The 17,122-nt window shown below is 38.9% G+C and overlaps 1 protein-coding gene across 2 annotated transcripts in view; it reads right to left on the bottom strand.

The window, feature by feature from the left end:
* MYLK (myosin light chain kinase) overlaps window positions 1-17,122 on the bottom strand; it is a 197,986-nt gene that overhangs the window by 114,219 nt on the left and 66,645 nt on the right. For both annotated transcript variants that reach the window (XM_068195384.1, XM_068195385.1), the window contains exons 3-5: window positions 5,888-6,095; window positions 4,150-4,198; window positions 1,450-1,615 (exon numbers count right to left, since the gene is read on the bottom strand). In XM_068195384.1, coding sequence (XP_068051485.1) covers window positions 1,450-1,615; window positions 4,150-4,198; window positions 5,888-6,095 — 423 coding nt within the window. The remainder of the gene's footprint in view (window positions 1-1,449; window positions 1,616-4,149; window positions 4,199-5,887; window positions 6,096-17,122) is intronic.

Below are 17,122 nucleotides of genomic sequence, written 5' to 3'. Positions count from 1 at the left end.
TGCTCTGTTACACAAACTAGATGATCACAATGACAATCCTTGCCTTTAAATTCTACAAAGCAATTGACCAATACCTCATCTGTGAGCAAATCAATGCTTTTGCTTCAGCATCAGCCATTAAGAATGAATGCCTTGCTATCAGACACCACAGCTTCTCCCATCCTAAGTTTAGGAAGGGAAAGCCTACAAATCTACTATTTTACTTGGGCAGTAAACATTTGAGAAACATCACAGTGTTTACAGACACTGTCATTCTTGAAGTCTATCAACTTATTGCTATCTGGGTGCTTTAGGTCCTAATGGAATTTTAAAAAGCTAGTTCATATCTAGGGGTTTGTGATGATACAGAAGCTTCTGTTCCTTACAACTTAACAAGTAAGACAATTATAAAGAAAATAATAAGCAGAGTCAGATATTTACAAACAGGCTTAATAATTAGTTCTGAAAAGTGCTATTTTACTTGCTGATAAAGCTTCCATGCTGTTAGGAAGGTGGTCATCTATTGGTTCTACAGTAGCCAGATGTGGTCCAGCAGATATGTAAGTTCATTTCCATGATATAGAAAGTAACAATCAATATCAAAATATTTTATATAACCTCCAGCAAACTGCAAAAATAAAAAAGTATGGAGAAGTACCAAAGTGTAGATCCAAACTGCTGGATTGGTACTTCCTACCTGGCATTTACCACACAGCCCTGAACAAAGAGAACTGAGTGACAAATCCTGTTTTGCATGGAGCTGCATGGCTGGAAAACCTGAGTGAGCCTGGTGGGACAGGAACCAGGCTGTGGTGGAACAGCTGCACTGCAGAGTCCCAGAGAGACAGTAGGTCCCACAGAATGGACCTGGAAGGAGAGGCAGACTCCAGATAGAGCCCCCAGCTGCAGGAGATGTCAGGGAGCAGTTCCACTGCAAGAGGCTGCCTGTGTTTGGGGATGTACCCTGATATCCTTATATCACAGACAAGGATAAGTCTGGAATAAAGCAGACAATGACTTGGAAGCATTTCCCTGTTCTCTGAGAAGTTTTCTGAGGAATTGTTTTTTGTTTCTTCCCACCCCCCACCCCAGACCTGGAGATACCAAGACAAGATAGAAGCATTGGTAAGAGTTCTGTTTTTTTTCTGCTCACTATATATAAGGCATTACTCTGTTGAAGGGTGGGGGGGAGCAGGATGCCACCAGAGCAGTCATATATTTGCTCCTCCAAATCAAAGAAAGTAACTGTAATTCTCTAAAATACTGACAGTTTCAGTAAAAATGGCTCAATCATTGTAATACCTAATTTCACCTGAAAGCTCTCTCCTTACAAAGAAAAAAATGTGTTCAGAAATCTTGTGTATGCCCAAAGGGGACACTGACACTTAAGACTTCAAATGTGCATTTCATCCTTTCAAGTCACAAAATTTCAAAAGAGAAGGAAAACACAAACTTTTGGGGAAATCATACCTTAAACCAAGTTACTTGAGGCTGAGGTCGTCCTGTTATTTTACATGAGAATTTGCCTGTTTGGCCTTCACGCACAACAACTCTGCTGGGTTTTGTAGCAAACTTGGGTGGACTTTCTCCCCAGATGCTTGGCCTCTGCTCCACAGATGGAACAGCAAGTCTTGCCCTGCAAAGGCAATTGACATTCTGGTTTTACAGAAGGACTGGAAGCTGTTGTGGTTAGAGCTGGAAGCTGTTGTGGTTAGAGCACATGTCAGGAAGCATTTCAGACCTGTGGTCTGCCAACAAGGGTATATCATTGGTGGCAAACTAGACTGTAGTTGCACGATATTTTTCTTGGCCATGGAAGAAATGGAAATGCTGGTGATGACTGCTCTTATCTCCTCATGCAACTTAACAGTGTTATGTTATGCACCCTCATCTGGCATACACAGAACAGATCTTGGGGGCCATTTTAGTTGTTCATAAGCAGAGCTGGGAAAACCAAGAGATGGGAAACACTGTATGCATTTAGTTTTCCCCATTTTCTGGTTTTTAGTAGCCTCCTATGAGTTTATTTGTGCATACTCGTTTACTGTTCACAGGTTTTATAATGTAATTTGTTTCATTCTTGAGTGCAATTGATACAGTAATTTCTGATTCATGAATCAGCACCTTGGTTTTGCAACATTTCTGCCATGACCTGGTAAATATTTTTAGTCTGGGGAAGACTTCTATTTGTAACCTCATTTGCTAGAATGTTTTCAAAGCAAACCTGAAGAGGGCAGAAAACCAAAGTACACCTGTCCCAGGTGAATTACTGTTAAGTGTAAATGCCCAGCTCTACTTACAAGGCTGGTACAGCTGGGAAATAACATGTGGGATGAAACTAAAGTGGCATCAGTGACTGCAGTCCAAAACTGTAAACAACTACACAATCATAAAACATCAAACAGCATTATAGCACGAAAAAAACCAAAAAGGTGCAACTTCTGGTCTGGAAATGTCAAAGGGAACACACTCTTTGCTCTGAAGCCTTGGTACAACAAAGACACATTAGCAGATGGCAGATGGTGATTTCTTTTTTTTTAACATTTAATTTCAAGCAAATGGAACCATTTTTAAGGCCTTCTTTCCCAGATGGCCTTTTACCACATGCAAATAAGATGTGTCAATACCTCAGCATTTCTACCGGGTGTCAGATACTAACACAGACTGCATCGCCTCAGTCCAAGGTGCTGCCAAGACATGGTGTTGCCATATGGGCAGCTCCAGGTTTCTAAGCAAGAGATGACACCATAATGAAAGGATTTACATGGGCAGGAGGACCAGAAAACATTGAGAGAAGGGTGATTGTAACATGCTAAAATGAAAAGCGCTTTATCATGTAATTAAATATCTGATAGCTTTTTTTAACATCTTCTCCCTCATACTACCACTAAAGAAGAAAATAAATGTGCACTAAAGAAGTATTTTAATAACCATCTTTAGGTGGTGAGTCTATATTTATATATCTGTACACATAAGAAATTAAAAGAAAATCAACTACTAGCTGGCCTGGAGCTTTATGGCTGGTTCCTAGATATGAACAAATGAAAATGTGTATTTTTTTTATTCCTCTCCCTTCTCTTACCACAGAATTATTGATACTGAATAGGAGGAAAACACAGGAGCATGAAAAGTGAGGACAATCACTCTAGCTCTATGCAATAAAATGGATTAGGATAGTGCTTTGTAAAGTCTGAGTATACAACAAAACCTAACAGCAACATGAACTGTCCTTTCTTGTTTTGATTATTTATCCTGTGTGTATGTCTGTAGGTAATTTGCAATACAGAATTTATCATGTAAAATCATGTATCCTGTTTACTCAGTTTTACTTACCATTTTCATTGTTGCAATCTGTTAATTTTAAAATAAAAAAAATAAACAATTTTCATATAAATTATGAAATTAAATGCTCCAGTTTTAACTGTCTGTCCTTTAATCACTAACATAATCAGAACATGTATTTCTGCCTACATCTGGAGTGACTCAGTGCCAGAGATATAAGTCAGAGAAAATTCAGCTTAAATTCAAACTATTTATAAAAAAAATTAATGCAACTGTTGGAAGAATTAGGCTTGAGGCTTTCAAAACAGTGACATTCATGTAATTGTAAATGCTTACTGAAGTGCAGAAAGTACAAGTAGGCTTTTGTGTGCCAGCTTACATCACGCCATCAACTGTTCTTGGTAAAGTTACTCAAACCAGAACAACTATTTCTTCTGGACTACAGTTTACTCACTGTGTTGCTTGGAAATATTTAAATTCTTTGTGCAAGAATGTTGATTTCACTTGCTTTTATTTCTTACTGATGACTCCTAAAGCAGTATTTGCTCTGGCTTTAAAAAGAGACTGTCAGCTCATGGAAGCTGTGGAGTGGGATTCTTAAATATCAGAGAGCAGAGAAGAGGGTGCAAAATTACAGCAGAGGAGGGTGCAATATTTAGGCATCAGCAGGATATTCTGTTTTCAGCCACATTAATTCCTCAGTCAGTGTGCTGGAGCAGTAGCTGTGCATCTTCCTGACTGCCTCAGCACTCTGCTTAGCCAGCAGCTCACAGTAGCTACTCTGCTTGGGGTAAATGGAGACTTTTAGAAAGAGTAATTTTACTTGTTTTCCTACCAAAATATACCTAAGTGTCTGTTAAACAATATCCAAGCCAGTAGACTGCTTACCCAGAGGTTTTGGCACTGGATGGCAGGCTGTATTTCATCAAGGAGTTTCCTGTAAGCATAGGACAGAAAAACAGGAAGTCAAAAGTTCTGTCAATTACTTTATCAGTAATTATCAATTAATCACTAATTATCAATTTTTCTCACTAATTATCAAAGTTTTGTCAATTATCACTAATTTGGGAATTAGTGATAATAAAGACTATATAAATTTGCATTTCTCCAGGTTAGAAACAAAAAGGAGGAACCTGCAGTATCAGGTTATGCCATCTGTAGTTCAAAGTTAGGCTCTCCAAGTTCAAAACCAAGCTTTAGCAGAGTTGCTGTCTAACCCCCAGCCTCAGCTGTAACAGTGCTGAAGGTTATTAATGAAAAATACTTTTTTAAATGACCACTGTCTAATTTCTACAGCGCACCAGTACTTCAAATTAAGACAGCAGGGGGTTTTCAGACTGTGAAATAGGTCTTTGCTTGGCTGGGTTTTCAGTCCTGTGCCAGCCCGAAGCACCTTTGCTGCAGATGCCCCAGGAGTGGTCCCTCGCTGCCGTGGCAGGAGGGAGATGCTGCGGGAGCCCAGCGCCATCTGCCGCACACAGAGCCCGGCCGGGGACACCCGCAGCAGCAGCAGCGAGCACACAGCTGTGGGGCTGGGGAAAAACACCTGTTCTAGAGCCTTCTGAGAGCCCACATCACCGTCAGACAGGACAGCCATGCAGGTAGAGAGATTAGGTCATGTTTCAGTGACTCGTTTCTCAAGCAGCAGGCAGCCCCATGTGGTTATCTTTGCGGAGAAAAAAAAAAAAAAAAAAGCCCAAAACCCCCTGTGCTTTGCTATCCTGATGGATAAAGGGATTTTAGAACAAAGACCATATAATTCTTACAGTCTGAGAAATTCAATCTTTGGGTACTGCCCCGAAGTTGTTTTGAACTGCAGCAAAAACCAGGTCAGAAAAACTGATATGAAAACAACTTCTAAAAAATCCTCCAAAAATTGTCATTCATAAGGTTGTCCCAACTTAAAACAAGGGGAAAAATAGTTCACATAATTTTTGTGACAGAAGGCAGTAGCAATCATGTCAGATCTATGCATATTTCAGTATGTACTCTGAGTATATTAAAGTTTTTGACTCTGAATAAACCCAAATACTGATAGTTTCAGGACTGCTGCAGATTTTTTCTTTCCTTCAAGAATTTAAGACAAAGTTGTGACCTGAGAGGTTTTGATATTCAACAGGTCTCTGATATGACCAAATTGCAAGAGGACAAGCAGTACAATCGATTTCAATCCTTCCCTGGCTTTGTGTCACTCTTTAAATTTTAAATTTGGCAGTTTGCAACTATCTAATATGCAGATGTGCTCTTAAAAATTCCTGGGTTTGATCCTGGCTGTTTCCTGTCTGACATTAAGCATGCAATTACAACCAGGCATGCAGATTCGCAGTTTTTGTCCTGAGTGGTAGTTTTCCATGAAAATGACAAAGTTTAGAACAAAGTCTTTAAAGCTAGGACTTTTGTTACCTGCACATCATCACCCACACCTGAAACAGAACTCACACTTTATCTAATTGTAGACATGTAGCTCCCTGCACAATGTCTTAACCTGTGAAATGCAGTAAATGAACCTTACTCTTGCATCAGTGAGAAGTGATTTTGTGTTGTGATTTTAACCAGACTGTTCACCACACCTCGCTCTTTTACTTAAACTACAATCACCAAAACAACAGTTTAAGAATCTTCTGACCTTCCACTGTCAGTTCCACGGTCACTTGACGAACCCCACCATCATTTGCAGCCTCACAGGTGTATTTGCCACCATCACCTTCCTGCACACCTTTGATGACCAAGCTGAACATGCCCCGGATGCTGCGGTCCACGACGTAATGGTCTCCCTCTGGGACAGGATGCCCATTTCTGTACCATGTGATCTGTGGCTCAGGGTAGCCTCTGACCTGGCAAGATGTGAGAAAGAGTGGAGAAAGTTGATGATATCAGGAAGAAATGCTGGACATTTAGCAATGCAGTGGAAAGTTTTTGACACATATTCTTTAATATGTCTGTTAAAGACATACTCTTTGCAAGCCAAATGGCAGAAGATAATGAAATAAAAAAAAAACCTCTTGGATAAGCCAAACTTAAAATCATAAGTCAGCCAGATAGATACTCATGCAGAAAAATTTCCCACTAGTACAGTTTCTCTGCAAAAACAGTGAGAGTGCCAATGAAAAATCCTGGCACCTGGGTCCCTACTGCTCAGAAATGCAAAAAAGGGGCAGTAATGCTACTACACCTCTGAGTATGAAGAGTGCAAGGCTGTTGGACCAAATACTTTTAGCATAGTTGCCAAGGATTTGACTTATAATGTAAATCTGTATTCAGCCACCTAGTTTTCAAATGTGCTGAGACACAGTAGCTCCTGACAATATACAGGCAAAAAATGCAGACACATACCAAATTCTGTCTTGATCTTTAGAAGTAGAAGATAAGGTGCTGTAATTTGAGAAAGCATCATTAAGGGTCATTCTCATGTTATGGCAGGCGAGGACTATAAGCACCTATAGTCACACAAATATACAGCTCAACTTAAAGAGACTCCTGGTCGACCCAAAGGAAGAATTTTCAGCAAAATGAGCCAGTTCCTGTTCTCATTAAATAACAACCATACTGGCATATCCCTGCCTCCTATGGCATTCATGATACCTTCAGATTTACAGGCAGATCCTCGACTGGTGTAACTGAGAACTGAGTTATTGATTTGCAATTGAGCTCTTGAAACTTGATGAGGATCTGTGACTTTCTTTTGCAAAAAAATGGGAAAAGCAGACATACACCAGTTTCCACCAAAAAAAAAAAAAAAAAAACAAAACACCAAAAAAAAAAACTACCCAGGCAAAGGTTCTTCCTCTGCTTTGTGAGAAATGCCATCCTCTTTGAGGGTCACTTTAGAACGTGTTAATTGTCAGCTTGCTTGCCAAATCATCACAACAACTCCTGATGGCAGTACTCCTTTCCTATTCCCCCTCTGATATGTCAGCTCTCCATCTCCTGACTCTTTGATCCTTTGCCTACAAGCCATGAAGAAACTGAGTGAATCAAGATGAGCTGGAATGAGTAATAGTCATCGCTGTGTCTGCTCACTGGGAAAGAAGCAATGTTGCCTTCTGAACTACATATCAAAATCTGGCAACTGAACAGGAAGTCCCTTCAACCTCCAGGTGGGCAAAATATTGATGATCTGTCTTGAAGTGAAGAAGGCTTGGTTGTGGTTTGGGCAAATTTCTCCCAGCATTCTCCTCTCAGTTCCTAATTCTCATTTCAGCTCTGCTTTCTCTGACTGCACAGCACTTATTTTGCAAATTACAATATTTAGCCAACCAACCTTACCCATTTTTAGGCTTTCTTCTTTAAAAACCTTTAAGTTTTAATCCAGCTCCACCTCACTCCAGCTGGGTTTCTCATCTGCTGCAGTTTAACCTACAGCTGTCAGAATTATTTCTCTTTCCTTTAAATGTTGGGATATCAGTTCAGACAAATTAATTTTGCCAGTGATGTGATGACCACTTCTCCCTGGCACTACTTACTCAATATTTAAGGACATTAACATTTGCCACGAGCTGAATATGCTGAATAAACTGGAGAAACTTTCCACTTCTGGCATAATTTCTCAATTTTTTTTTTAATCTATCTTTAACTAAGCAAAAGCCATGTTCCATGAAGTACAAATTGTGGGATCCTGCACAATGGGGGGCTGATTTCTGTTTAAAATGCCACAGCATTTTTCTAAAGCTCTTTGTGGCCGTATCTTTTTCTAGTGCTTTCTGATAAACAGCAGCTCCTTCTCATCCCAGACCCCTCACCCTACTCCAGCATATTGATTTGGTGCTTACTCAGAGCACAGGCTCCAAGGAATATCTTTCTCAGTACATTTCATTTTCAGAAAAAAGGAGTTGTGTAGCAGCAATATGAGATTGTTACAATACTGTAACCCCAGGCAGTTGATAATGTGCTCATTGTCACAGAAAGTGACTTGCACCAAATAACCTTTTTACTATTGACTTGTCAATGCCCTCATACCTGTCGTTTCATTCTGGATTAAGAAACCAACAGAGAGATTAAGTTATTTACCCAAAGCCAGGGAGCATATTAGAATGGAGTTACTAGTTCTCATTTTTGCTTCACTGGATATTAAGATTTACTTAAAATATTTGAGACAAAATTGTTTTCACACTGATGTATCAAGTATCTACAGTAAAGTAAAGTGGAAGAGTAGCACTTAAATTGATGTGAAGACAGAAGCACCTTTTCAGTGGTTCTGTCTTCACATCACAGCCTCTTTACTAGCATTAGTCTAGCCACATCTGTTTACAGCCGCTGAGATTCTGGCCTGCAAAATAAAGTCATCAATTACACATCAGCTAATATATTTACTGTTTTTTTCCCAGTTTATAACAATTTCTTCTGGTGATTTAATGAATTCTTCAACCCAGCTCCAAAGGCCCCAAGCATTAACCTTCCATCACTTGTAACAGGGAACAACTGGGGTCAAAACAATGGGAAATACCCATCTTCCTTTTCGATTTTGTTTTACAATATTCTTAAGTCCCTCTTGGACCACACAAGGAAATTTTTAGCTGACCCTTCAAGCTCTGGTAGACCATTATGTATGTACTTCCAGGATCACATGGCTGAGGCTACATTAAGTATTTTTCCATTTCTTCTCTTTGTTTTATACTTGCTCTGTCTGTATTAATGTGTTCATCCACATCTCTACCCTGAGGAAATGCCACACCAAAAGCTACAAACACAGACTATCAGCATTCCATTTCTTTTCAAAAGGTTGACTCATTCCCTTCCCAAACTATGACTCTTTTTTTTCTTGAATTTTTTGTCAAAAATGAAATAATGGGAAAGCAGAAGTTTACAGAATTGTTCTGTTTCAAGGATTTATTTCAGGTTTGGGTTTGGAATGTGTTTCAAACTGAGCCAGCGCTCTCTGAAATACATGATCATGCCATAAAAGTGTCAGGGACCCTTAAACAAATCACTGGTTACCAGATTTTGATCCTCATGGATCAATTCCAGAACTGCAGCAGGTTTTATATTCCTCCAAGCCTTTCCAGAGCTCACTAAAAACATCTGCCTTGAATAAATCCACAGCAAAGAGAAATTTATCTGCTTATTTAATGCCCAGCAGCAGCAGGCTATAACCCTTATTTACAACTTGGCCTGTGTGAGTATTGCCAGTCCCAGCGAGGCTGCAGCTTCTCTTTACCTGCTCTACACCAATAACAAGTGGAAAATTGACAGCAAGCGGCAAATAAATATTGTATTAGCACAAACAACAATTTTGAGTTTTTGTCAGGACCCTTTCAAGTGCTCAGAGCCTTCCTGGAAAAGTCTGGTAAGGCAAAACAGTGCATCAACAGCAAGGGGAAAGAGCTGAGAGAGAACCTGTGGTGTGTGAAACTCCAGAGTTCAGGCTGTTCCACATCTGGGTCTGAGAGAATGCCATTGAAAAGGGATGGTGCTAGCTTCCCAAAGAAAAGAAAATATACAACAAATCCATGGAAGGTGTACAGTAAAGGACAGTATTATTAGAAAATGTGCCCCTACAAACTATTCCCCACTGTCACAAACTGAAAGGCAGACAGTGACCACCAACACCAAATACATTTAGTCATCCTTTTTCTTGTTCAAAAGCACAGGAAATATTTTCTAAAACTTGGGCTCTATCTATGCTCCATAAAAGAACTGTTTATATATCAATTTCAAAAAACATGGGTTTGCCTACTTAAACATACTTTCAGTATCAGTTTAAGGCAATGGGCTTAAGGCACATCAAAAATCGTACTAAGACTGGCAATGTTACAACTCTTAAAAAGTTGCTATTCAAAATAACTCCCTTCATAGAGATGATTTCATATACTGAAATATTATTTCACAAATTACTAAAATTCCTCTCAAAAGACAATCTTGCTCCCATGAAATCAGAATTTTAAAACATCCAGATTCTGTCAGCACACAGTGTTCAGTTGTGCTGATATTTCTGTAAACTACCTTTGCCTTAATTCCCCAAAGTCCAGAATTAAGACCTATGTGTGTATAGTTCTCAACCATTGAATGAAACAGTCAGTTTTATTTGGGTGATTCAATACATCTAAAGAAAATATATTTTGAATACATTTGAAAGACAGAAATGTTATCTATTCCCATGCAGGTAGTGTAGTTAGCACATTCATAGTTAGACTGTAATGTCTGGAAGCAGTAAAACAACACCAAAAAGAAGTGTGGATGAGCTGGGTAACAAGTCATAAATGAAGAATGGCAGTAATGTGAAATGCAAAATATTTTCTAATCATATTGGTACCTGCAATGCAGAAGAGAATAAATTATTTCCCACATCCACAGTGGACTGGGCAAGCAATAAACTTTCAAAAGAAACTAGCCAGTGGGTTGGTAGATGATGTCTGTCAACAGTCACCTCCTTTAAAGGAACAGCAGGTGTTTTGCTTATTTGGCTACCTGTCTATCTTAACATTAAGGAATGCCAGAAATTGAGGAAAGCTTGAGAAGACTTTGTAGCCTATTCTCTGTTCCATGCCCACATTCAGGAGCAAAACAGTAATTTCTGGGATCTGCATCTCAGAAAAGGCCATAGAGATCACAAGCTGCAAAGGAATAAAATGAGGATAGCCTCAGCCAGAGCTGTCAGATGTTAGCAGAGCTCTCAAACATCTGCTTTTGGCAGATCCTTAGAAGTCACCATAAGGAGACATCAAGGGAGATGTGGAAAACTACTCAGAATGTCTGACAAAGCCTGACCTTTATTCTGCTGCCTGCAAACCTGGCAGAGCAAATACTCATTTCTAGTGGGGAGTAAACTGCTTGTACTTTTTGCAACACTTAGAGTAATAAGCCATCAGACTGTATCAAGAAAGCAGCAGAAGAAATGCCATTAAATAGCATGAGACATTTTGCAAGTGTAATTATAATCAAAAAAGTAAAGATAAAGGAAAAAAATAACACACTTGAAATGTGGTAGCGGCTGGATAGTGTGCCTCTTCTTCCATTGTCTAGGTATCAGCAAAAATAGAATATTATTATGATTGAAGGCTCTCATGCAGCCCCAAGAAATTCAATCCAAACATCAGCAGCTGTTCTGTGGATGTGGCTCATCCTAGGTCCCACAAATAAAGAGGTGTTTCCCACAGTCACCAGAGGGCCAGAGCCCTTTATTTTACTTGAATCAAGAGCCAATGGGTTTGACCCTGGACCTTGAACAAAAGACTTGTGAAGGGACCTCAGCAGAGGATGCTACACCATAACATGTACTCTGTCCATGTAGACAGAGATGTGTTTCTCTCAAACTAGAGAAAAAAGCTGCTTCTTGATTTAATATTTCATACTTCTGTGAACTCTTAATTTCAGTCTTAGGAAAGAATTACTATAAAACTGTTGAGACTACAACATGAATGTTGAAACTACAGCCCACCTAATAGGTACTCTATTTTGATATAGATTTAATTTTTTACTGTTAGTGCAGGTGGGAAACGGTTCTGACCAGTGCACCTCTTTTTAAGTCTTGTAACAAAACTTCTGTTACGCTCAAGCTGCAGTTTGCTTTAACAAATGAACAGCAGATGTTCTTGATAAAGGCAAGTGGACATGATACATTGTTAAGCTCCTTCTGAGACTTTAAACACACACAAACTATATCTCAAGAATAGTTTATCCCTTTTAAAAGCTTGCTTCTAAAACAGAGAGCTTGCCTGGCAAGGTTAAACATGAAAATGTTAAATATTTGAAGACTTAGCTATGACTTTGCAAACAAAGCGAAAAACCTACCTCTTCTGCAGAACAGTCTAGAATCCACAGTTGTGTCATTAAAGCAAAAATGGAATACAGAGTAGGAGCAAACATGCTCACTTCAAAGCATTACCTACGGTACATACAAGAAAAACCACTGGTCTTTCTGTAAACCTAGGACATGTTTTATTTTTACACTTTGCACTCACCAGCGCCAAATGGCATTTGATACTTTATAGTCCAAGCACCAAACACCAGATCCTTCTGCAAATGGCATCCCAAAACTTTTAGTTTTGACTCTTGAAATATTTCTGCATAGTCTGTTTATTCAGTATCACACTATTCAGCCCCTTTTTGCAGATTGCAAAGGTGCTGAACATTACACACACTACCACAGGTCTTTAGGGGAATCAGTTTTTATGGTGCTCAGGAGGGAAGAATTTATGACCTATTCATGGAAGACATGGTCTGCTAACTGAAAAGCAGACAGCAGCTGCACATAATTTCTTCTTTAGTCTTCTACATTTGATCTTTTTTTTTTTTTTTTTTTTTTTTTTTTTCAAAATTCAGTGTGTCAAGAGCTCTCAGAGGTTCACAGTGTATTGGTTTGTGCTCAGTCACTAGAGTATAACTGTTTGAAAAAAGCACTGCTATCCCAGGTACCATAACCTCAACAAGTCCATTTCTGTTATTTTTTTTCTGAAAGACTCAAGTGGAATTTTAGAGTAGCACTGGGTGTCAAGCTGCCTTGAGTTTATCCAAGTTCAAACATCAGTCCCAATTTATGCAGATCTCTAGAGGAAGTTTAAGCCCAATATATGTCTTTTGGAATTAATCACATGTACAGGTGCTTTTCCTAAATCAGATTTTGTTTAATTTAAAGAATAAGTTTAACTGTATTGCTTTAAAGTAATATTGTTACAGGAGTATTCATACAACCACAAATTAACCTGAAACATCAGTCAGCTGAAATGCAGAGCTCTGCCATGATGGATTCTACCCTTTCCTGTACAGAGGACATAAGGGAACACACTGTATAGTGGAACACGTCTGTGGAGCTGGGATGTCAATCAGGAACTGAATTGGGGGCTGTAAACCTCTGCTACACTAATGGGGGCATTTTCACACAGCTGTTGCTGTCTCAGACTGGCAGAGCTTTTCTGATGCAGCTTTCATAAATCATTCTGCCAGCAGCAACATCTGCCATTTTACTCTTCTCACATTGTAGCCAGCTGACCTGTAGCAATTAGGTGTTTGATGAGAGTTTTATGCAAACAACCCATAGAGTTCACCTGGAACTTTTTTTCTGTAAGTACAAGTTTTCTGAATTTAATGTAGGTAGACTGAATTTCTGTCCATCTTTAGATCTGTTTAATATTTGTTTTTAGTCATTGTCTGATTTTTCCCATTTTTAAAAAGCCTTCCTCTGGCTGCCAGTTCAAAAGCAGATGCCATAAACCTCAGACAAAGTCTAGGAGAAAGCTTAGGCTATTTCCTCCAATGCCACCCAGATGCTGACCTGGCACATGAAGATGACAAGGTCTCCATAAAGTGGTAACATTCTGGCATTTTGTCAAAGTAGGAGAACGCAGAAAACCGAGTTATGTAGAAACTGAAGATAATTCCAGTCCAAAATAGGTAGTGGTAGCAGTCACTCAGGAAATTGTAATTTTGATTCATAGCTGAGGATCTGAGACATGGAGACACTCAGACTTTGCCAAACTCACACTTAAAGGAACTTAAATTTCAATAGTTAGTGCCATTGGATGAAATAATCTGGCTATACTTCTTCCTTGCCAACAAATTTGCTATTGGAGGAATCAATGCAAAGTCTGATGAAGCAGCACAGAGGGGCCACTGCTCTTCTTAGATGAAAAATGACTGAATGTGTTTGCATTCAGATACCAAAGTGCACAGTATTGAGTGAACAGTGAAGAGGATCCAGACAGATTAAGTCCAGAGCCTTGGCAATAAAATAAGAACCACACAAAATAAAGTTACAAATAAGAGAAGTAAAGCCACCACCACAGGAAAATGTGAGCAACATGATAAGAAATTATTCTGCCAGCTCTCAATAACCTCAGTACTGCCTCACAGTATGGGCCAAAAAGATTCCAAAGGCAAGGGCAAGTACAAGAGCTCTTGACACAACAGTGAAGATAAACTTTGCAGCCCTCTCTTGAGTGAAACTCTCATCAATTTTAATGAAAGTTTTCCCTGGTTCTAAGTCTCTCCTTAGAAAAGAAAAAGCAAACTGCAAAGACAAAGCTTTCTTCCCATGGTCCAACTTTTAAAAAGTGTTAGATTTTATGAGGTGCTGAATAGCTTAAAATGCTAAAAAATTGCTAAGAAATAGCTGACCTATGAGCATGGTAAAGGGTCATTTATGTATTATGCAGTACAAATATAAGGAGTTCAAAGGGAAAGAACTGTGGCTGTGGAATAGAAATAAGGCTCTTGCTAATTTTTCCACATAGTCCAGTAAGTCCCTAAAGTTTTGTCTCTTCCCCTACCCTTCTCCTAGTTTCCCTCTTGATTCTGAGTCAAGATGTCTATCAAACATTACTAGATGAAGCAGCTGCTTTATTTCAGTAACAGTGAATTTAGGAGCATGTCAGAAGCTTCCTGATAGGACTGGCATTCATTTCAGAGCAGCAGCAATCTTTTCTACAGGAAACAAGATTTTGAGGAATCAGAACAGTTTTGAAAAGCTGTCAGAATAGAAGTGGTTCATTAATTTCCAGTTCAGCAGGACAGCCTGATTTATGGTGTTTGTCACTACTTTTGTTCATAAATTTTATGTGGCAGCACTAGAAGAAAGACTGAAACATAAAAGAGTTTAACACAATAAAAATAAAAGGTTGGGAAATTTTCTCCTCTCTTCTCATCAAAAAAAGCTGAGCTTTTAAGACTTGAAGATTTTTAATTTCAATTGTCAATCCTTCCCTTTATTCAGCAATAATTCAGAAAGGTGGATAATTATTGTTTAGACAAAGTAGAAGGAGGAGGAAGCTCCCTGAGCAAGTACAGGATGAAATGAACACCGTCATTTTGCTCTGTCATTCGCAAAATGTGTGTGTGTCCCCACTTAGAAGGAGAACTGTAAACATTTAGCTGTTTTATCTCACAGAACTGATCACAGAATCCAGATGCTTTAAGCCACAGCCTGAGATTGGGATATCATCAGGTCAAAAGACTGCTGATACCACAGGGAAGCAGCACAATTAAACACCATCAATTATTTTCATAACAACAATCTCTTCATAACTGCAATACCTGGGGTTGGAATTAGCAGTCACTTTTTAAAGATGACAATTCACCTTGTTTCTTTTTCTTTAGCAAGAGAATGTTCACCATTTATTGAAATAAATCTTGCAAAAAACGATTTTTCCATTGCATTTTTTTTGGAAGACTGAAAGTTGTTGGGTGGTTTGTTTTTTTTTTTTTTTTTTTTTTTTTTTTTTTTTTTTTTTTGCATTTTTATGAACTGGTGTAAAGTTTCTGTCTTAACAGGGCAAGAATTTATCTCATATGTCACTGAATACTAGTGCCCCTATGTTCCTGTAGGAGCTATGCCACTGACCAAATGAGCTTCATACTTTCCTAGTTTGGGGATTCTGTTCTTAGCATGCTCTCAACAGATAAGGAATCTCTACAAATTTACATGAGTGCACACTGCATGCATGACCTACTATGGAAAATTATTGAGAAAAAATTGCTTTCTTTCTGTGCCCAATACACACAGCCACTGGAAAATATGTTTGAAGCTACGAAATTTGCAATTAAGGGCAGCAATCCATTTCTGAAGTGTAAGGTGGTAACAAATACTATGTGCTTTAAATGAACTTCAACAGTTTCCAAGCAGACAAGATTTTATTTCCCAAAATTTAGGAGTCTGGCCATGGCCATTGAAAATGCTGAAATTGGTTTTTGTTGCTGGGTTGCCTGCACAGTTAACGACTCTGCTGACAGTGACAAAGACTGCTGGAAAAGGCTGCGCTCTGGACAAGCTGTAAAAATTCTCCTCAGTTACGTGTTCTGCTTTGTTAGTGCTTCTTGGTAGGGCTGAGAAAGGACTGGGCATGAAGTGTCATCTGTTACAAACTTCCCTAAAAGGTGATGTGATTATGAAGAGATATAAAATGCAATGCTGGATCATGAAGATGTGAACACATCAGACAGCCTAAACAGCTGGAATTTCCCATTGCACCATTCATTCCACCATGTGCAACTTACTGCTATGCCATACATAATGAGGACTTCTGTACAAAATCCTATGGAAAAACATCAACTGCTCATTAGCAACTGTCAGTGATTCTTTTACCCTGTAATAATCTGTGAAATTGATAAGCTTTCCTAACTTCACACATACCCTTTTAATAACACCTTAGCAGAAGTAACTCAGATAGTACAATGAACAAATGGCTGTGTTTAGAATAAAAATAAAAACCAAGGGCTGAGCAACAACAGTTTAAAAGAAAAAAACCTCAAACTACTAACTGAAATACTAAGTTTAAATTGCTGTGACCATAAATTTCTAGTTCAACAATTCAGGATAAATATTTATAGACATGCTGAGTTTAAGAGAAAGTTTGTGGGCTCACCTCTCCTCTCTAATGCTTTCTCTCAAAACTAAAATTGCTATGATCTTGGTAAGAGAAACACATATGCATTCAAAAGTAGCTGTTTAGGTTGTGGAAAAAGAGCTTACTCTGCATATGCTTTCAAGAGAGCTTCACTTGACTGCAGTTGCTCCATTCCTACTCAAAGGTCTGAACAAATCCAAATTGTGTTTTCCATTAAAGCTATGGGTATGCAATAGTCTCCCAAGCAGACAAACCTTCTGTCATTTGCATATCCCAACAAACCAGCTTTGAGTCAAGGCTCTGAAGACCCAGTTCTGGCATTGTGAAAGTGATGCTCTGAATCCAACAGGAGGCACTTAGATAGCTGTGATGTTTGCACCCATTGCACATCTTAATTTTCTCTTCCAAAAGCAGAAGTTAATCTCCCAAATGGACAGGTTCATGTCTAGGATACTGGATGGGAATTGAACCTCTGGAAGGCAGACATTCAGCTCTGAATCCAGGCATGTATCTCTGTGTTTCTGAGTCATCTTGTACAAGACAATAAATCGCACCATGCCTTGGTACCTCACATAAATGTCAAGGGA

Source organism: Anomalospiza imberbis, chromosome 7, assembly GCF_031753505.1.
Source record: "Anomalospiza imberbis isolate Cuckoo-Finch-1a 21T00152 chromosome 7, ASM3175350v1, whole genome shotgun sequence".
NCBI classification, from domain to species: domain Eukaryota; kingdom Metazoa; phylum Chordata; class Aves; order Passeriformes; family Viduidae; genus Anomalospiza; species Anomalospiza imberbis.
This window is presented reverse-complemented; position numbering and strand designations above follow the sequence as displayed.